Below are 21,289 nucleotides of genomic sequence, written 5' to 3'. Positions count from 1 at the left end.
TTATTCGGCCCATAGGAAGTAAGCATACAGTGGAACATTTTGCTATTTCTTTTTTTCCAGAATGGAATTTTTAAAACATTTAATCGCAAAAAAGGTTGGTTTGTTGAACTGTTCTCTGAAGATTAATTTTAAATTTTAGTTTGGCTTGCATCAGATCTTTGGATCTATTTTCTATATGACTTTTCTATATTACTCACCCGAACAATATGGGTTTTTAGTGTGCAGTGTGTATCTTTGAGATACATAGCTCTACTTGCTGGAAAATATGCACGTGTGCGCTCTTCTTTATTTTGCTCTTCTCCCTGTAAATGTTTTGCAACGCTTTCAATTAGACAACAAATCCACCCTCAAGCACAAGCTCTTCCTCTTCTTTCATCGTCTCTTTCTCCTTCAGCCCTTTTGTGCAGCTTCTGTTGTCAGTCTCTTTTTCAACCGGTGGACAGTGGTACCTAGACTAAAATTTGTTCTTGTAAACTATATTCACTTTATTACAATATTCAATATTTATGTTTTTTTGAGCTATAATACCCGTTACTCGTAGAGTAAAAAGGTATATTTTATTCGTTGACAAGTATGTAATAGGTAGAAGAAAGCTTTTCCGACCCTGTAAGGTATATGAATTAGTGTGTGCTCTGCCGCTGCTCCACATAAGATTGTGTCGTTGTAGCAAAGGGTGGGGTGCCGCTCGCTCTTTGCTTGTAGTATTTTCAATGTACTTCGGAAGATGGCGCCGCTTAAAACTTGATTGTTAAAAAGATAAACATTTATTATCTAATGACAAACCATTGGCAACAATTTTTGTATTGTTACGAAGGCTTGAATTTAAGGAGGGGGTATGGTTTTAAACTTTAGTTTTTTCATTTTTTTTAATATGATAATGATTTTTTTAATATGATAAGAATATTCTGTACAAATTCCAAGTCAATCCGATTAAATCCGAGATGTTCACCGCAAAATCCACTTGTTTTCAAGGCGTCTCCGAAGATTTCCGCTCACCGGGTTATCTTTCATTATTTTTCTATAAAAATGTTTCTTAAATTCTTAAAAAGTTGTATAATAATGTGTCATTAAATTTAAAAAAAAAACCATAGATGACGACGCAAAAAAATTATAAAAATTACGGTTTGTTTTTGCCTTTAAAACTCCACCCCCCTTAAGGAGGGTCAAGTTGAGACCGCTCATACAAAGTAGACATCGGACTTAAAAATATGTTTTTAATATAAAACCCAATATTAAATCATAAGCCACAAAAGTTGAAGTAAGGCCCACTGTGACGTGACATCTTCTGACACTGGGATCAACCACATCGTCATCGCACCCAGCTCATACTTAGTAGAATCGGACTTTAAAATATGTTTTTAATCTAAAACCCTATATTAAATCATAAGCCACAATAATTTAAGTAAAGGCCACTGTGGAGTGACATCTTCTGACACTGGAATCATCCGCATCGTCATCACTCCCAGTCGCATGTCTCTCCCCTAAAATGTATCTAGCTTCCACGTGGCCTGCCCCAGTTCGTCCCACTTTTGTCTCCTGTCGACTTAACGGTGTCCGCTCCCGATTCCCGCACCTGGCTGCCGTGGCTTGCGGTTTTTGTTGCTGTCTTGCCGTTGATGTTCTTGTTGTCAGCTTCTGTCGAGGGCGGCGTGTCGTCACAGTGGCTCCCTGTCATCTTGTGGGCTACGACGAGGTGGACATATAACTTGCGGTCTTGGACCTTTCCGCGGGTGACTTGCAGTTGGCGGCAATTGGAGGTGACTATGTAGCCAGAGAGCTGTTAGAATCGCGTGGGCAGTGCGTCTGCAATTATCTGTGTCACGCATTACACAATTACTTGGTGTCTGCACACTGAGAGATAAAAACGAAAATTAAAATTGGGTACATACCATACCATATATATTCTGTGAATCGATGTTTGGTGACTTTATTAGGTATTACATTGATGCTAAATATTCGGAACTTCATTATCTGTTTTAAGGTTTTTGTTTTTATTAATAGTTGGTTTACCAAAAGCTTTTATTTGCATCATGATTAATATCTTTCGATAAAGAATGAGTTTGGATGACAAAAATTTCTGTCTGTTTCAAAGTTATTCTTTAATAAATCGCAAAACTACCAGACCATTAATTTGAATATCTTAGTTCTGAAAAATATATAATAGTTAGTTTTTAGAAAAAGAATATAATTTAACAAAGATAAAATAATAAACAATGAGCTCGATGGAGTTTAATTATATTTGGAAACTTTTTTTACAACTTTTATACTAAAGTTGAAGTTGATCGATTTTTCCTCTGTGTGCATTTTTCTTTTCATTTATATAGCCACACTAGTAATTGGTAATGGTTTGTGGACTGTAACTGATCGTGATGAGTGTGTGGGTAACTGCCGCACGATTCGCATGAATGAGTGGGTAACGCTGGCATTGAGATACCTGTTCTCCATTTCCCCAGCACTCCTCCGCTAAACAGCTGTCGAACTGGTTTCTGAGCTCCCGAGCAGATGTTTCTTTCTCTCACCGATCCGATCAGAATCGCCGTGAAATAGTCGAGATTCATTCTGTTCAGGTAGAGGGCTGAAGTTCGATTGAGGATAGGAGGGGCCATCCTGGGCAGTCCGTACCTTTGTGGCTGACCTCGATGACAAGAGTGCGTGATGTGGACTAATTTCGGTGGGCGGGGTCGTGCGTGTGTGTTTATTGAACTTTTAGGCCCTTTGTTTTTGTTTAGCCGGAAGTTATTAGATTCCAATTTCCCCGTTCGAGAGGTGTTAAGGGTTTGAGTATGCCACGAAATAAGTTAATTAGTTGGGCGGGGGCACTCCGAGACGAAATAATTTCCAAACGTACAACTTTAATTATGAATTTCTCAAATAATAAACCCATTTCAAGTGTCGAGTTTTGAGACTTCAAATTTCAGTTCAACAATTGTTTTCTCTCATTGTGGTTTGGATGTCGTAATTGGACACCACTCGAACTGTGTGTTTTCGTCAGTTATTTAAGCCGTATCACTATTTCCTTTTTCTGTGTTGGTTCTGTCAGCCGCTCCCCTTGTTATAGTTTATTGTTATTTTCTTCAGTTGATTTGCTTATTACTGTAGCCCACGGTTCGTTTTTGACTTCTGTTTACCCAAGAAAAGACAAGAAACATCAAGCTGAGTCACAACCCCCCTTTTTATTTGATGAAGTGACCTTAGACTTGCATCATCATTATCAGCAGAATTATCATAAAATTTTGCAAATCGCCGGCTTGAGTGGAAAATTGCGAGGCGAAAAACTAACATATTCCGCAAACAAAAATTCGAGCGCTTGATTTACTTGAGTTAAGCCGCCGTTGACATCGCTGTTCTGCTATTGCTTTTGCTTTGGATTGCTTTTGCTTTTGCTTATGATTTTGTTTTGCTTTACTCTGTTTTTTTTTGTTGCTAATTTAAAGCCGGCTTCTTAACCGGTTTTGCTCTGCTTTTTTTTTCGCACAACTTTAGGTTTTGGAAAAAAGTCAAACAAAATACACCTGCTGGTTTTGTTGCATCAAAAAACCAAGTCAAAAGTAAAGGCAGGTGAACTTAAAAATGCTGATGATATATAAAAATGAAATCTATAAAGATACTCTTTAAGCGGAAGAAGTAAAGACGAAAAAAGGAAGCAAAAGCTAAAACAAAATACTGCCCTTTTTTAAATCCTTTTCTACCAGATAAATCATCATCGTTCCTTTCAAGCCACCAAAACAACAACAGTTGCACAACTTAATTCGCTATGCGTATTTCTCATTTCCTTTTTCTTACCCACAATTTTTGATGTTTTTTTCGCACGTCAATCCATAACTTTACGCTCTGTATTCCGTATGGCCACCATATGCTGAATAATATATCTTGATGCAAACATACATATGTACAAACGTATATTCATATGTTAGTGTTAATTTGCTGAACAGTGTGCCTTGTAACTAAAAGACACCTTAACCTTATACACTAAGTTGACATCTAGAATTTAAATACATGAATAATGGTTAAACAATTATTTTTAACGGTTCTTCTACCTATTCTGTGTAAGGTTTAGAAGATAAACGTATTGACTAAGAAAAATAAATCTTATCTTTTGAACTCACAGTTTCGATACGCACTGTCCAGTTGATTCTTAAAAGCCTCATCTGGTATGCAACATTTATTGTTCCGAAAGAAATTCCGTACAATAAACTACGAAGGCGACGTTTCCTGTGTGCCTCGTCTATTCCCCACTTAATTGAAACCTTACAACGACATCAATTGATTAATTTATTTGGTAAACGGCAGCCAAATGCCTTAAAACCTCTCAAAAACGCGGAAAATAATTTGTTGGAATGTTCAGAGTGTGCCAGACCATTTACGTACTGTCCACTCCGATGTTAAATAATTAATTGGACTTCGTTCACAATATTATATTTTGAGGAAAAGGCAGTCAACATCAAGACCCCTAAGTTTTTCATTCTCCGATGGGCGAAATTTCCACATTAATTTTAGTTTGACAGGTACCTTTTATTTATAAGTTATTTTTATTTTCAGTAGTAGTCAAGGGTAGTTAGCTGTAGTAGCTGTACAAGTAAAACATTTCCAGTCTCTGAAACACATTATTTTATGCACCAAATTATAATCATTGCAATAATTGCCATAAGCTTATTATTTTTTAAAACCGATACTTGAACTTTTTGGTATACGGAATGTTTAAGTTCGTGGCCCGCAATCTTTTTTCTCCCAGAACACAAAATAGTTGTCTGGATGCCGGTTACAAAGCCTACAATAGCTTTTTCCCTAGACAAATTGCAGGCGCACGCCTCGAGAATTGCATCCGTACATATGGAAAAGAGGCGTGCGGTGGGCGTGTCACCGCGCAGAAAGTTGTCAACACAACAACATTTGCGGGACGAGGGGAATTCCAAGCGACATGGCGATGCATAAAGTGAAATATGGAATCGCTTGCCAATGCCACAGTGACGGCATCAAAAACTGCGGGGCGGAAGGGGAGGGTTGGAGTCTGCAAAGTGTCAACGAACGATTTTAGCCTGCTTGTCTTTTGTTTGCCGCTACAGGCAGTGGGTGGAAATGGAAGTGGAGCTTCGACTGGTTTAGAAAAAAAAACTATGGAACTGAATACTGCTTTTGTTGGGGGTCCAGCGCTTGGAAGGCACTGATCCATGGCACTCAATTGTCAAACAAACGAAGCTGGAACAATACCCGAACTGTTGACATGGATATGAGAATGCACTTCCGCTCCGGATATTCTGACCATAAACCGTGGCCAAATGTTTGTTGATCACAACTAGGGGTGGCAACTCTGTCGGCATATTAACAAATAGCGAGCTAAAAACTATTTTTAAATGATAAAACTTCAGCTTATAGGCTGTATGAAATCATATTCTTAATATCCTTTGCAACTTACAATTGCGATAGTATAATATCTGATTCATCAATTATATTTCGATTTTTCGTTTAATTCCATTACAGTTTCTGGTAGTCACAGCTTGGCTGCTAATCCCCCAGATGCCGACCAGAAAGGACCAGTCTTCCTCAAGGAGCCCACCAATCGCATTGACTTCTCCAACTCCACCGGCGCAGAGATCGAGTGCAAGTCCAGTGGCAACCCCATGCCCGAGATCATCTGGATCCGCAGCGACGGCACCGCCGTGGGCGACGTTCCCGGACTGCGACAGATCTCCTCCGACGGCAAGCTGGTCTTCCCGCCGTTCCGCGCCGAGGATTACCGCCAGGAGGTGCACGCCCAGGTGTACGCCTGTCTGGCCCGTAACCAGTTCGGATCGATCATCTCCCGGGACGTGCATGTGCGCGCCGGTAAGTTATAAGGGTTCAAAGGTAAATTGAGGGCAGTGCAGGCTGTGTGTTGGTCAGGAAAAGGAATTGAATATTGAGAAATTCCACATGTTTTTATTATTTTTATTTAAGACAACTTTTGAAATAACAAAATTTGGTAATCTAAAATCCATTATTAGCTGATATTAATAGGGTATGTAATTTAATTTCAACCGATAAGAAACTTGTTCAATTCACAAGCTCTATGAATCAAACCCGGTTTATTGGCAATAGACAGTAAAATTCCAAGTAAAATCAACACTATAACGAAGTTTCTATAAAATAAGCTTATAGTGCATTTTAAGTTCACTAGCTAATGTTTTAATTTAACATTTTGAAAATTTTATATTAGCATATGGAATATAAAGTAAACATTAAAAGTGAAAAAATCAACTCCAAGCATTGCACTGCCCTAAGTTTACCAATTATTTTGCAGCTACACCCAAATGAAGACATATCAGCGTTGGTTTCGTATCTCCTCTACTTTACACCTAGACTTCACGACTGCTTGTTGCCGGTTGCCTTTGCGTGTCAAGTCACTCTTTGCAGTCTTTAACCCCTTTTGTTTGACTTATTGTTGCACCGGTTGCGGCAATTAAAACAGAGTTTTAACTCGATTTCCATCAAACGCTCTGCCAAAGTTTTCCGGACGCTTACGATTTCACACATTTCTTCGTGGAGTTTTCCTACGTTTGGGGGAATTTAATGCATGTTGGCATTTCACTTTAATCGATTCGATTGCGCTGCTTCACTTCCTCTCCCAGTGTTTTGTCAGCGACTGTACCTGCTATTTGAGACTGTCACTTCACGAACCTTTGACAGCTGCAAGCTCCACCGACGACGGTGATGATGATGATGTTGAAATTGTCACCTTATTTAGCGCACACCGTATGGGGCTGACGGACTGCCAGCTGATCGAGTTATGGGCCAGACTCAACTCCCTTGGGTATCAGCCACTTCCGCTTCCATGAAGCAGTGCCTAAATGGGCCAGACTTGAGCACATTTTAGCTAATTATGCTGGAGCCTTGCCACCCGCTTACTCATCGCCGGCTGACGTGTTCCCTGGCAATTAGCCAGCACACCTAGCCCAACACACCGACCACCTCTCGACCTTTCGTCCCCCGTTCCCCAAGCCTGACATCATTATTGTCGTTTGCTTTCGCTTCCTATTAACCGGAGGAATTTATCATTTTATAGTATGCTTATGTGTGAATAAAGCGCAGACGCGGAAAATCATTCTGCATAGCCGGCTTGGAGCTAGTTGGCCCAAATGAGTTATGGTCTACACCCTGAACCCAGGCTGGCGAACAAAATATTTTGGTTAATTGAAATTAACTTTGCTGTCAGGTGACGACACGATGATAGTTTAGTGGTTTTTTGTTTAATGAATTTCTAACCAGAACTTGGCTATAAAGTCCAAAAATTCCTAGGACTTACAATAGTTCCCAAACACTTTCAAGGTTGAATCGCGAACTTTTGTGGGAACGACAGTAAGAATGGGCCCGAGCTAATCGGTAATGATTTCACTTTTCCCAGTGGTTGCCCAGTACTACGAGGCAGATGTAAACAAGGAGCACGTGATTCGCGGCAATTCGGCGGTCATCAAGTGCCTGATTCCCTCGTTCGTGGCGGATTTCGTCGAGGTGGTATCCTGGCATACCGATGAGGAGGAGAACTACTTTCCGGGCGCGGAATACGGTGCGATCCGAACTACCAATGTCAAAAATTGTTTTGCTCCACTAAAAGCATGCTGGGTTTACGCGAATTTCACAGAAAATCCCTCCGTTCCATCAACACTTCATTCAATCCTTTTTTTAATCTCATACTCACTATTATTTTCGTTTCTCCTACCTGTTTAGTCGTTTCCCAACACTACGAAGAGGATATACACAAGGCTTTTGTCATTCGCGGCAATTCCGCCATCTTGAAATGTGATATACCGTCATTTGTAGCCGATTTTGTGAATGTTATATCCTGGCATAGCGATGAACAAGAGAATTTCTATCCGGGCACTGAATATGGTGTGTGATTAAGTGCACAGATGTACTGTCTCTGTTTGTGAGCTTATAGAAAAATAGCACTACCTTAACCATTACTGTACAACACTACAAAGCCAAACTCACAGAAACACTTGTGCACAGTGCAAGTACAGTTAAAAGACAACCTGCAACACTAATTAAACGTCTGTAAAATATACAACACACTGAACTCAAAACGTAACTTTACTAACCACCACTGGTTGGGCAGTAGCTGGAACAGTTTGAAATCCTTCGCTCCTTCGTTTTCGCTCCCTCGATACTTCAGTGTTTCGTTTTCAGTTCTTCCCGACTTACTTTATTTTCGGTTTCGTTACGTAAATGCATTTATTTGATTGCTGTTATTGCTGTTATAGTCGTTGCCCAATACTACGACACCGATGTAAACAAGGCCTATGTTATACGCGGCAATGCGGCAGTTTTGAAATGCGAAATCCCCTCCTTCGTGGCCGATTTTGTGAGCGTTGTCTCCTGGCACACCGATCAGAACGAGGACTTTCTGCCAGGCAGCGAATACGGTTTGTTTCTTAATTTTTTGTTTACATTTTGGGATAGTTTTACTTAGGGTTTGTACAGTTGCGTGCCACAACAACAATTATGGATAAATACCTAACCACTTCCCCACCTGCATCTATTATGTTTACTTTTTATGCATTTATCTTCGCTATCTTGGACGACTGCGTGTTGATGAGCCATGTTATCAGAACCATTATTAACCTCTTGGCCGGGGACTTTCTCAGGGAAGCAAGCTGCTTGCGCTTAGAGTCCCATTAAGTGCACTCCGCGATATTGTCTGTCGCTGTTAGAAGACACTCTCGTTTCAATTAGCTGGCTTCACATTTTCACACGCCCGCCACACGCAAGTCGTGGACTTGGGTTCTCTTGGCGCCCATCCTCACCTTCCTCCCTGTACCTTCATTATGTAATCAGTGGCTGTGTGAACTTACCTTCAGTTGTGCAACAGTTCTACGAATCGGAGGTCAACAACGAGTACGTCATAAGGGGCAATGCGGCGGTGTTGAAGTGCTCGATTCCATCCTTTGTTGCGGACTTTGTGCAGGTCGTATCCTGGCAGGATGAAGAGGGTCAGCTCTACGGCTCACTTGGCGATCAACAGGGAGCGGGTACACGAACACAATCTCAAAGTTTAATGGTTATGTAGGACTATCCAGACCCCTTCCCCACCACACCCATCATTTCCATTTAAGCCATTTCATTTCTTTTCATTTCGTCCTCATAAAAACTCTTGCCTTGCAGTCGTTAATCAGTATTACGAGGCTGAGGTTGTTTCCGAGTACGTTATTCGCGGCAATACGGCCGTCCTGAAGTGCACTATTCCCAGTTTTGTGGCCGATTTCCTGCGAGTTGAGGCCTGGGTGGCCAGTGACGGCACTGAGTATGTTCCGGAGGAGGATTTCGGTACATTAATCCACTGTTGAATCAATTAAGATGCTAGTTCTAAGCAGGATCCCCATTCCCTACCCATTTTCAATTGCTTCTGCTTCTGTTTCATTGCACTTTTTCGAATCTCAGTTGTGAATCAGTTTTACGGCGCTGACATCCTGATGGAGTATGTTATTAGGGGCAATGCGGCAGTTCTTAAGTGTTCCATACCATCGTTTGTGGCCGATTTTGTTCGCGTGGAATCCTGGATTGATGAAGAGGGCACTGAGCTGCTCCCGTCTGAGAATTATGGTATTACCCCAGAGTTTATTTAGTTTAAAGGCAACACCTTGTGGGGGTTTCATTCCTATCCCATCCTTTTTTCCTTTTTATATATGTTTGCTATTGCACACCTTTTGCAGTTGTCAATCAGTTCTATGAGGCTGAGATTATGACCGAGTATGTTATCAGGGGTAATGCTGCCGTCCTTAAATGTTCCATTCCGTCGTTTGTGGCTGATTTTGTGCGTGTGGAGTCCTGGATCGATGAAGAGGGCAACGTCTTGTCCTTTTCCGACAACTACGGTGCGATGCGAAGATATTTTGTCATTAGTTTTAGGCTTAATTTAGTGATTTCACCCACTCCATTCCTAGTTTTTCCCTGCTTTCCCTTTGTTCGTTTATAATTTTTTTTTCGATTCAAAGTCGTTTCACAGTTCTACATAACCGAGGCCGAGAATGAATATGTGATTAAAGGCAACGCGGCGGTGGTAAAGTGTAAGATACCTTCGTTCGTGGCCGATTTCGTGCAGGTTGAGGCCTGGGTGGACGAGGAGGGTACCGAGTTGTGGCGCAACAATGCCACCACCGCCTATGGTCAGTCTAATCAGTATATATCGGATAATTCGGATAAGAGTTGCACTAGGTCCTAGCTCCCACATCTCTGCTTTCCCAACCCATCTTTCACGCTATTTTATGTTATTTTTTTCGGCTTAGTGGTCATTCAAAGCTACGAATCGGAGGCAGACAATGAGTACGTCATTAGGGGAAACTCCGTGGTGATGAAATGTGAGATCCCCTCCTACGTGGCGGACTTTGTGTTCGTCGATCTCTGGCTGGACTCGGAGGGTCGCAACTACTATCCCAACAATGCCGAGGAGACGGGTACTTGCCCAGCTTTCTTTGCTCTAGCTCTCTTTGGCTCCTCTAGACATAACTCTCCAGTTACCCATCCCCTATCCTTTAGTTTTTATTTCACCAAGTTCGCTCTGATTTCCTTCAGTTGTCCACCAGTTCTACCAGACACGGGTCATCGATGAGTTTGTGCTGCGTGGCAATTCTGCCACTTTAAAGTGCCTGGTGCCTTCATTCGTGGCAGATTTCATTGATGTCGAGGGTTGGATTGATGAGGAAGGCGTTGAGATACTGAGGCCCCTACCAGACGACTCCATTGGTAACCCTTAAGATCTTCGGCTTTAGCTTAGTTAGAGTACGAAACTCCCTACCCATAGACCCTTCCCAGTCCCGATTTTAGTTACGCACTTCCCGTTTTGCAGTCGTACAACAGTTTTTCGAGTCGCAAGTCTACGACGAGTATGTGATCAAGGGCAACGCTGCGATTTTCAAGTGCCAGACGCCCTCCTTTGTGGCGGATCACATAGACATAACCGATTGGATCGATACCGAGGGCGAGGTCTTCACGAAGAACATCACTGGTAGGAGCCAGGTTTTCGTAGACGTGCATCATCCAATTCGCTTAGCCACATGAATGGGGATCCCTCAACTGACGCCACTTTAATCCCTATGATTTTATTCCCTCATCCCACTCAACCAATCTCTCCATAAACTTTGCAGTTGTGCCACAGTCCTACACCGTCAATGTCATGGACGAGTCCATACTGAGGGGCAATAGCGCCATCCTAAAGTGCCACATTCCCAGTTTTGTGGCCGATTTCATAGTGGTCGATTCGTGGGTGGAGGACGAGGAGCGAGTTATCTATCCCGAGGAGGATATCGCGGAAAGCGGTAAATTAACAGTTTAAGAGCTCTCGCATTGCCCACTCCTCCGTAACATCCTGCGCCTCCTATCCAATTCGGTTCGCTTCGATCTTGTCTCGATCTGGTCTCTTTAGAGTATCTAATGGGATCGTTTTTCATGTTCAGCGCTGCTAGGCTTTCGATTTGCATTTATTTGTCTTTCTTTCTGTCTTTCTGTCCGTTTCTCCTTTTTATTTTTTACTTTTTCCTATCCCAACCTTTTATTTGTTTTCCCTTCCCACAACTCCATGAGTCGCTCCTGGCTTGCCCAAAAAAATCCGAAACCCCTTCATGTAGTTGAACGTAGCGTTGAGTAAATAGAGTAGTGTAAATACATGCAAAAATGCTAATAAACATTCAACCATCTAACAATCTGTACATACGTTTCATTTTAAAAGAATAATCAAAGCATTGTTGTATATATATCACAAATATATATAGAATATGTAATACGCATATCATCTTAGGTTATTGGCATTTTTGCTGATGCATGTGTAGAATAAAATACAATGCCAGGGAATTTGTGGATTATAAATCGAAAGAAATCCATTTAAATGTAAGAGATGTAAATTTGTTTCTCTAGCCAAATTGTAAATAGTTAGCCATCAATCATTCGGGCTCAATTCGATTTGTTTATACTACAAATTCTTTGCATTGCTGGTGTATAGTTAAAATGTAAGAACGGAACTCTGTTGAAATTAAATCGATCCATTAAAAACAAAAGTATTGAAGAAAATCTAAATTTGAACAAAGTTCCTTAAATAAGACTGAAGGAGAACTAAAAAACTGTTCCGAAACAAAAGTATTTTAAATAAAAAGTGTATAGCTTACTTAACTACAATAGCTCCTCATTCAGTCTTAAAATGTAAATTTAGCGTTAATCATTTAAAAGTCACATTGCATGGGCAACGATTAACGTTGAGAACTTTTTGAGAATGAGAAGTAGAACATTACACTCAATATCAAATACAAATCAAGTGAATAAAGGCCGCGTGACTTTTAAATTATTGCGAATAAAATCAATTAAATGCACGCTTGTTAATTGATTTTATTTTCATGTACCTAAATGTAAATAAGCTTAGTTTGCCAAAGTGGCTGAAAAACATTACTAACATTTCTATTTTTACCATGGCTTCTGTATTCACCATTCTGTGATCAGATGGAAAATATCTAGTACTGCCTTCTGGAGAGTTGCACATTCGTGAGGTTGGTCCTGAGGATGGTTACAAGAGCTACCAGTGCCGAACAAAGCATCGTCTGACAGGAGAGACCCGCTTGAGTGCCACAAAGGGACGCTTGGTCATCACAGGTAAGTCCGCCTGGTTGGCCAATTTCTTAACATATGTCTTATTGAAAAACTTCAGTTATTAATATTTGTTTGTCAACTAAATTTTGCAAAATTTGCAATTAAATTGATACTGATTTTCCTAAAATTTTAAGTAATAACTGAAGTTTCCTTTGAGTAGAGTAAATTTCAAACGACATAAAAATTTACAATTTAACTAAATGTTATGATATTCCTTACATATTATTTGAAGTTTACTCCCTCAAAGGATTAACAGAAAAGTCACAAATCGTTAACTGAAAAATGTATTTGAATTACGATTTGTTTCTATTCTCAGATTGACATCAAGTATTTGAAATATAACAAAAGAGCATTGAAAAAAAATGTAACATTTAAAATGTTTAACAATATTTATCCATTTTAAGATATAAAACAAGAATATTGAGACACGTTTCAAATATTTGATGCTAAAGATAATATAAATAAGTTTTGTTTGGAAATTGCATAGTAATTGTGAATAAATACCACTTGCAGTTTCTAAATAAATTTATAAAATAAAAGCAACAATTCTTTTAGTTTTTTTTGAAGGCAATCAAAAAGATTTTTTGCTTAAAATCTCTTTCTTTGTGCAAATTGAATTCTCAAATTAACGGATTACGTGTGTGACATGTGTTCCTACAACATACGTGTGTTTATAATTTTAAAAACAGTTGGTCCAATTGGGGCCTTGCACAAAGAATTGTTGCTGTAGTCTAAGTCTAAATTGAAAACTGCCTGAATGTTGGGATAGGGTACTCGACAATGATGAGAGCTTGAAATAAAGCCGAATAGAGTAGGTGTGGTCCGTTCTTAAGTAAACCAAGTTAAAGGCAACGTCACGGTTGATTTCAATTCAAGTCCAAGACCTTGGCAACTTTTCCTTACTATTCTCTTTCGAACTGCGCCCAAGGTAAGTCACTTTTCAGTTCTTGATCTATCTCTATTTATTGGCATTATCTGTAAGGCTATTAACTTTAAACAATTTCGCTTCATCCACAGAACCAGTTGGCAGGGTTTCACCCAAGTTTCCCAACACTCTGACCAGCAGCAGTTTTACGGGAGTCGAAGGTTCTAGTCAAACCCTTCTCTGTCCCGCACAGGCCTATCCAGCTCCCTTGTTTAGGTAGGACTATCATCCTGATCCGAACCAACTTGCGTCAGTTTCCAATTGAGATTCCGATTTGGGTATTCCCGCGCTTTAAGTTTCATCTCCCCTCTAAATCTTTTAAGAACCCATTGCCAGTGCTGGGCCCAGACTGCTCTCTGGTAATGACATTAAGGTTGTCCAGTTTTCCGCTGGCCAAGCCACCACCATGTTGTGTCCAGCTCAGTCGTATCCAGTGCCATTCTTTAGGTAAGACGACCGCCTGTCCCAACTGATGGCGTTTTTTTTTACAATATATTTGGTACTATTGGGTTCCTGTTCTCCGTTTCATAGAGCCTGTTGCCAGTGTTGGGCCACGTCTCACCAGCGGAGATGAGTCGCGGATTCTCAAAGTGTACCTGGCAGCAAGTGCCACTCTTCTTTGCCCGGCTCAGGCCTATCCGGTGCCCTTCTTTAGGTAATCCCAACCCAACATTTAGGCCCGATAACAGAATTCATTACCGACCTAACCACATTCTATATTCGACAGAGCCTGTGGGCAGTGTCAGTCCCCAGCTGAATGGCAATGGCAATCAGGAGCACATAACTCTCATTCGGGTTCCTGAAATGGGCAGTGTAACACTTATGTGTCCTGCTCAAGCCTATCCAGTGCCCTTCTTTAGGTACATTTTCATTTTTATATCCCCAACTTCAGGCAGATTGTAGATCTTAAAGAAAGCTTTATTCACTTCCGAATCTCTCTTTAAGAACCTGTTGGCAGTGTTGGTCCTAAACTCACATCAGGCGATGATTCGCGAACAGTAAAAGTCAAGCTTGAGGCTAGTGTGACACTTCTTTGTCCAGCTCAGGCATACCCAGTGCCTGTTTACAGGTAAATCCCTTCCCATCTCAGGCAGTATATCATAGAATTTGTTGGCCTTCAACCAAACTCGATAATTTCTTTGTAGAGCCTGTTGGCAGTGTGAGCCCCAAGATAAACACTGGTGAAGATTTCAAGCATCTTAAGGGAAAAAGCGGCCAAGACTTGAGCATACTTTGTCCAGCTCAAGGATATCCGCAGCCTTTCTTTAGGTAAATGTTGCCTAGAGCAAACCCAGAATTCCCGTTCCTTTGGGCAGTTTCAATAGATAGTATAGGAGTCTTGTTAGAAGATTAACTATTTTTTTCTGTTGCAGAGCCTATTGGTAGTGTCAGTCCTAAGATAACGAATTCCGACGACCTTAAGCATGTAAAGGTCAAAAGATTGCTTAGTTTAAGTCTTCTATGCCCAGCCCAAGCGTATCCGCAGCCAATTTCTAGGTAAATTTAAGCCCCTTAGCCCAACATTCACGAATCATGTGCGAATTATTGTCTATGAAGGCCGCCAGAATAGCTTAAAGATTTTCCCATTTTTAGAACCCGTTGGCAGTGTTGCGCCCAAGTTAAATTTTCTAGAGCGCTTTAAAATGATGCAGATACAGAGCGGCACAAGCTTCAACATTCAGTGCCCGGTGCAGTCGTATCCCATGCCCATTTTCAAGTAAGCTTCCATGGGGCTTTTGTTAGTTTAAGCATTCAGTCAGTTGAACTAAGGGCATTCCCAACTTTCTCAATTTTAGAACCCGTAGGCAGTGTCCGACCCAAGGTGACTCTCCAGGACAAGCACCAGTTCATAGACGTGGAGCTGTCCAGCAGTTATGCCCTCCTCTGCATGGCTCAGTCGTATCCAACGCCATCCTTCAGGTGGGTTTCCGATTCCCAGCAACATCAGGCAGTTTTTCTAGCTCCTCCGTGACGCTCACTCATGTTTTGCCCATAGAACCCGTTGGCTCTGTCAAGCCGAAAATAAATGTGCAGGACAAACTGCAAACACGCGAGATTTCCCGGGGAATCGGATTCGCTTTGCTTTGCCCGGCCCAGTCATATCCGATGCCAGCCCACAGGTGCGCCATTGCATGCCATCAATTTGGAACGTTTCCCGATTTGAGGGTGTTCTCCTAGCTTCAGACAGTGCCATTAAAGTGATTATTCAATAAGGCCTATCCCAATTCAGTCAGTTTAAGATTAGCTTAGTTTTGCTTAGTTTCCAATCGTTGCTGCCTTTTCAGAACCCATTGGCAGCGTGCCACCCAAAGTTAGCATAGATGACGAAGTGGCTAATGCCCGTGGCTATGTGGGCAGGAGCTTAAGCCTAAAATGTCCAGCCCAGTCGTTTCCCATTCCCGCCTATAGGTAGGTAATTCAAGAATCTACAATGACTTCAATGCTGGTCAATTCGCAGAAATGCTTCCAACATTTGGGCAGATTTGTCGGACATTATCCCAGACTCTAATGACTTATGTTTTGCTTAGAGCCCGTTGCTTCTGTGCCTCCGAAGTTGAACCTCTTGGAGAGAGTTCGTACAATGGAGGTCTCCTTGGGCACGAAATATGCAATGCAGTGCCCTGGTCAGGCTTTCCCCGTGCCCATCAATAGGTATGCCTATCCCAACATCTTTTCAGACATTTTGTGGGTTTAAGGTTTATTTAGGCTTTCATTATGATTAATATTCCAGAACCGATCGGCTCAGTGCCGCCAAAAATCAACAATATCAACGATAAGTTCCAACTTATGCAGGTCAAACTGGAAAGTGACTTTGCCATGCAGTGTCCAGGTCAGGCCTATCCTGTGCCGATCGTTAGGTGGGTGTCGTTTCGTTCTATCACAACATTCTAGGTAGGAAAGTTTTCCAAAGAGTTGACTTTAATTATTTACCTTTCGATTCATAGAGCCAATTGGATCTGTTCCGCCCAAGATTACAAGTCTGCACGACAAGTTTCAAGTGCTCCAAGTGAAGCTAGCAGAGGACTTTTCCATGCAATGCCCTGGTCAGGCATATCCAGTACCCATTGTTAGGTCAGTTCCGAAACCCTCCGCCAACATTCAGTTGTTATAATTGGGCGACTAATAACGTACATTTCACTCCAAACCAGAACCCGTAGGCTCAGTCGCACCCAAAGTGGATACTCGTGATGAGTTTACATTCGCCAGGACTCGATTGGGGGCATCCAAGGCTCTTATTTGTCCTGCCCAATCGTATCCCATGCCGCTCTTTAGGTAACAAACCTAGTCCAACATTCAGATTTTTTTTTGCTGAGGGAAACTAAATAGAAAACTTTCCCTAGAACCTGTTGGTAGTGTCGCTCCAAAAGTTGATGTTAAAGACGAGATTAACTACGCTCGGGTGGCTTTGGATAACAGTCTATCGATAGTTTGCCCAGCTCAGTCATATCCGGTGCCGGCATTTCGGTGAGTTTCTGGGCTCTGTGTTCCAACGTTTAGGCAGTTTATCTAGGAGTAAGAGTGGAGAAACTCATGACAAATCTTTGTAGAGCCTGTGGGCAGTGTGGCTCCCAAAGTGGATCCCAACGATCGGATCAAATGGGTGGACAAACCCGGGGGCAGCTCCCTCAACTTGCTTTGTCCAGCTCAGTCCTTTCCAATGCCAAGCGCCCGGTAAGCTTTGTTATCAATCCTTCTTCCTCAGGCAGTTTTCATGAATCAATCTAAGAGTTTACTTTAACAAACTCTTTAATTATTGCAGAGCCCGTGGGAAGTGTAGCGCCAAAAGTTGATGTTAAAGATCGAATTACTTGGCTGGACAAGCCCCGGGGTCAAGCCTTGAGTTTATTGTGCCCAGCTCAGTCGTATCCCATGCCAGCTTATAGGTAGGACTATCCTCCTGTGTTTCTCAGGCAGTTTTCGATGTGTTTTGCCAGTCTTACAATCTTTCGCTTAAAAAACCATTGCAGAACCCGTGGGCAGTGTGGCGCCCAAGGTTGATATGCATGATAAGATGGATTTTACCATCAGAAGTTCGAATAAGTCCTTGAATTTGTTCTGCAAGGCTCAAGGATTTCCTATGCCAGCTTTTAGGTAAACACATTGTTAAGTACAGCCCAACATACTTCAACATCAGGAGTTTTAGTTGTAGACATTAATTAAATTACATTTCAGAGCCTGTTGGCAGTGTGGCGCCTAAAGTTGATATGCAAGACAAATTTGGTGTCAATATCAGGGTATCGCGAAATACATTGAACTTGTTATGCAAGGCTCAGGGATATCCAATGCCAGCGTTTAGGTAAAACATTGTTGAGTACTTCCCATTAGGTCCGGGCTTACTTTCAAGAAGGTAGAGATAGACTTGAAAAACTTTACTTTCAGAGCCCGTTGGCAGTGTGGCGCCTAAAGTTGAAATAAAAGATAAAGTGGGCATATTTGTAGCCAAATCCAACGGCTCACTGGCCTTGCTTTGCCCTGCTCAATCCTATCCAGTCCCAGCCTATAGGTAAATGCTTTAAATATACGTTGTCATGTACGGGCACCCATTCATTCAGTCAGTTCAATTGAAACGAAACTAAAACCCAACTTTTTATAGAACCAATTGGTAGTGTTGCTCCGCGGGTAAATCGCAAGGATGAGTTCAATCACGACCGCATAAAGAGCTCGATGACAATCTCTATTCAGTGTCCTGCTCAGTCCTATCCGGTGCCTGTTTATAGGTAATGTCGAGTGCTCAGATTTCCATCTTCAATCAGTTTTCATTAGCCAGGTTGGACTTACGCAAATCGAAATTCTTTCAGAGCCTGTTGGCAGTGTGGCGCCAAAAGTGAATAAAAACGATGAGTTCAGTCACGATCGTATTGCCGTTGGTGCTATTGCGGCACTTCGTTGTCCGGCCCAGTCCTTTCCAGTTCCCTTTTATAGGTGGGTCATCGTCGAGTCTGTATTCCCCACTTCTCTTCAGGCAGTTGTTTAACTTCTTGACATTTCTTACCCCATAAACTATAGAGCCTGTGGGCAGCGTGGCCCCGCGTGTCAACAAAAAGGACGGCTTCAGTCACGACAGCATCCGCCAAGGCAGGACAATAGCCATTTTCTGTCCTGCCCAGGCCTACCCCGTGCCCTTCTATAGGTAACTTGTTGCTAATACGCGGCTTGTCCAAAGTTTTCCAATTACAAGTGAGCCGAGATTAGGCCGCCAAGCCTCATTGGCTCCAAACTCTAATTAGCATTGTGACCAGAGCTGCCGCCCGATTAAACCCATTCAGTGTCACGCAAACGGGACACAAGGCCTCCTCCATCCCTTGAAAAAGTTATTTGAGTGGCAGGTGAAATCCATTATTGTCGAGTTACTTGGGCAGTTTTCAATGTAAGCATAGACATACCAGATGCTCACTCCGCACTTTCTTGGTTTCAGAGCCCGTGGGCAGTGTGCCACCCAAGATCAGTGTGGGTGAGCGTCGCAAGGACGCCGAGGTTCCGCAGCAGGGAGATTTGAGTATATTTTGTCCGGCCCAATCCTATCCGGTTCCTGCATTTAGGTGAGACCCGCACGTCGTTCCCTCAGGCAGTTTTCACTTGAGTTTAGTTTGGTGAATTTCTCAATAAGCACTCTCTTTCAGAGCCGGTTGGCAGTGTAGGACCCAAAATTAGCGTGGGAGAACGTCTCAAGGACGCTGGGGCCCCATCCCATGCCACCCTGACTCTCTTTTGTCCAGCCCAATCGTATCCGGTACCATCGTTTAGGTAAACCAAACCATTCAGGCAGATTTCAGTAAAAATTTGAATATCATTTTAAAACCAAATTGACTATTTTTTGTAGAGCCTGTTGGCAGCGTGGCGCCCAAAATAAGTGTAGAGAATCGTCTGAAGAATGCCGAGGCTCGTCTGTCTGCCAGTTTTACCCTCTTTTGTCCTGGCCAAGCCTATCCGGTACCTTTTTTTAGGTAAATCTCCAAGCGTTTTGGGCAGTTTTCAGCTTTGATTGGTTTTATTTCTATATGCCTGATATTTTATAGAGCCTGTTGGGAGTGTGGGTCCACGACTCACCTCCGGCGATAAGACCCGGAATGTGGATATTGCCCTGATGGGCAGTGGGACCCTACTTTGTCCGGCCCAGGCCTATCCAGTTCCATTTTTCAGGTGATTTCCTTAGCCTATTCAGGCAGTTTTCAATTGGGGTTGTGTATGAAATCGATTTGGAATGTTCTGATTAATTTTTCCAGAGCCTATTAGTGGAGCTGCTCCAAGAGTGGCGCTTATTCAAAAAACAAATATTGAATACGTACGGCTAGGTGGAATTGTGGCCATAATGTGTCCTGCGCAGGGTTTTCCAGTGCCGGCTTTTAGGTGAGGCCCAACATTCAGGAGTTTTGTAATGCCTTAACGTTATCCTTAGTTCAAATTGTATCTAAAAATTGCAGAGCCCATTAGCAGTACTGTACCCAAAGTGGTATCGCTGGCAAAGTTCGATATGAAGACCTATGCGGGTTCCTCGACTTTGGCGCTTTTATGTCCTGCCCAAGGCTATCCAGTGCCAGTGTTTAGGTAAACCTTGAAGAAATCCCAAATACTTGCAATTTTCAGGCAGTTAAATATTAGGCAGGTGTAGTTATAGCAAAAATTAACTTTTGGCTTTAATCTCTTTTTATAGAGCCCGTTTCTAGCACTGCTCCCAAGGTGCCGCCATTGCAGTCGCGGCCTTTGGTGGTTTCTGGTCACACCGATCTCTCGATATTGTGTCCAGCTCAGGGGTATCCTGCTCCCAGTTTTAGGTTGGTTCATCAAAGAATAATTCCGTTTTAAATAGAGAAACGATATTCCCACATTCTGGCAGCTTAAGAGTGTTACGATATGTCTGAAATTAAAACGTAGCAATTTTATTTTTTAGAGCCGATAAGCAGCAGTCCGCCAAAGATAAATGCACTTACCTATAAGCCCAACATAGTGGAGTCCTCGGCTACCACCGCTATACTTTGTCCAGCGCAGGGCTATCCCGCCCCCAGCTTTAGGTGGGTTCTGTTGCATCCCTTCAACCAACATCAGGCTTAGGTTTCGATTTTGTTTATTATTCTACTTTGTAAATTTGGTAAATTGTTTTTGCAGAACCTGTTGGGGGTAAGGCTCCCACTCTGCTTTCGAATGACATTAAGCGCTCTTGGATCGAAAGAATGTTATCCACCAATCTGGCCCTGTTCTGTCCCGCCCAGGCCTTTCCAGTTCCCGCCTTTAGGTTAGACCAAAGTGCTTCTTAATTTACTCTGTATTCTTTAAATGAAAGGTGCAGTAGAGGTTGCCTTAGGTGTGATTATCTAACGATTTTATTTTAGTGCTTTAAGGCAAGTTATATAAATAAATGGTTTTTAATGCCTGAAACAATTAGTTTACAAGTTTAGAATAACGCAGAAGTCAGAAATAATTCAACATTTTTGTTTAAAACCGTAAGATCAGATAAGAAAAATCTGCTCTTTACGGAGTCTCAAATTATGAAGTTTTCCCTTTCCCAAACATTCTTGATTATCCGTGCTGCTCCAAACCTTCGTCATTTTCTGCAGAACCCATTTCGGCCAAAGCTCCAGTACTTTCGGTGGACACCAAGTGGTCCGGTATCGAGAGGCGTTGCGGCATGGACATAGTGCTCCTTTGTCCCGCCCAGGCATATCCGGTGCCCATTAGCAGGTCAGATTCTCCGGCGCTTTGAGAGCCCTTCCAATCGTGACATAAATTATGCATAAGAAGTGTGAACTCTTGCCCCCAACTTTG

The 21,289-nt window shown here is 42.1% G+C and overlaps 1 protein-coding gene across 50 annotated transcripts in view; it reads left to right on the top strand.

The window, feature by feature from the left end:
* Positions 1-21,289, top strand: part of LOC108149589 (Down syndrome cell adhesion molecule-like protein Dscam2) — a 66,673-nt gene that overhangs the window by 11,025 nt on the left and 34,359 nt on the right. For 17 of the 50 annotated variants that reach the window (XM_017277240.2, XM_017277239.2, XM_017277233.2 and 14 more), the window contains exons 3-6: positions 5,479-5,823; positions 9,966-10,136; positions 12,457-12,606; positions 14,256-14,388. In XM_017277240.2, coding sequence (XP_017132729.1) covers positions 5,479-5,823; positions 9,966-10,136; positions 12,457-12,606; positions 14,256-14,388 — 799 coding nt within the window. Of the gene's footprint in view, positions 1-5,478; positions 5,824-7,378; positions 7,541-7,701; positions 7,864-8,234; positions 8,397-8,831; positions 9,003-9,135; positions 9,298-9,411; positions 9,574-9,683; positions 9,846-9,965; positions 10,137-10,256; positions 10,425-10,542; positions 10,714-10,816; positions 10,976-11,114; positions 11,286-12,456; positions 12,607-13,620; positions 13,745-14,059; positions 14,184-14,255; positions 14,389-14,473; positions 14,598-14,673; positions 14,798-14,901; positions 15,026-15,324; positions 15,449-16,259; positions 16,387-16,473; positions 16,601-16,677; positions 16,802-17,288; positions 17,413-17,701; positions 17,826-18,122; positions 18,247-18,535; positions 18,660-18,944; positions 19,069-19,349; positions 19,474-19,950; positions 20,075-20,180; positions 20,302-21,289 lie in introns of all 50 variants that reach the window. The other 33 variants (XM_017277273.2, XM_017277243.2, XM_017277241.2 and 30 more) reach the window with 31 other exon arrangements.

This window comes from Drosophila elegans, unplaced genomic scaffold (assembly GCF_018152505.1).
Source record: "Drosophila elegans isolate 14027-0461.03 unplaced genomic scaffold, ASM1815250v1 contig_133, whole genome shotgun sequence".
Lineage (NCBI taxonomy): Eukaryota > Metazoa > Arthropoda > Insecta > Diptera > Drosophilidae > Drosophila > Drosophila elegans.
This window is presented reverse-complemented; position numbering and strand designations above follow the sequence as displayed.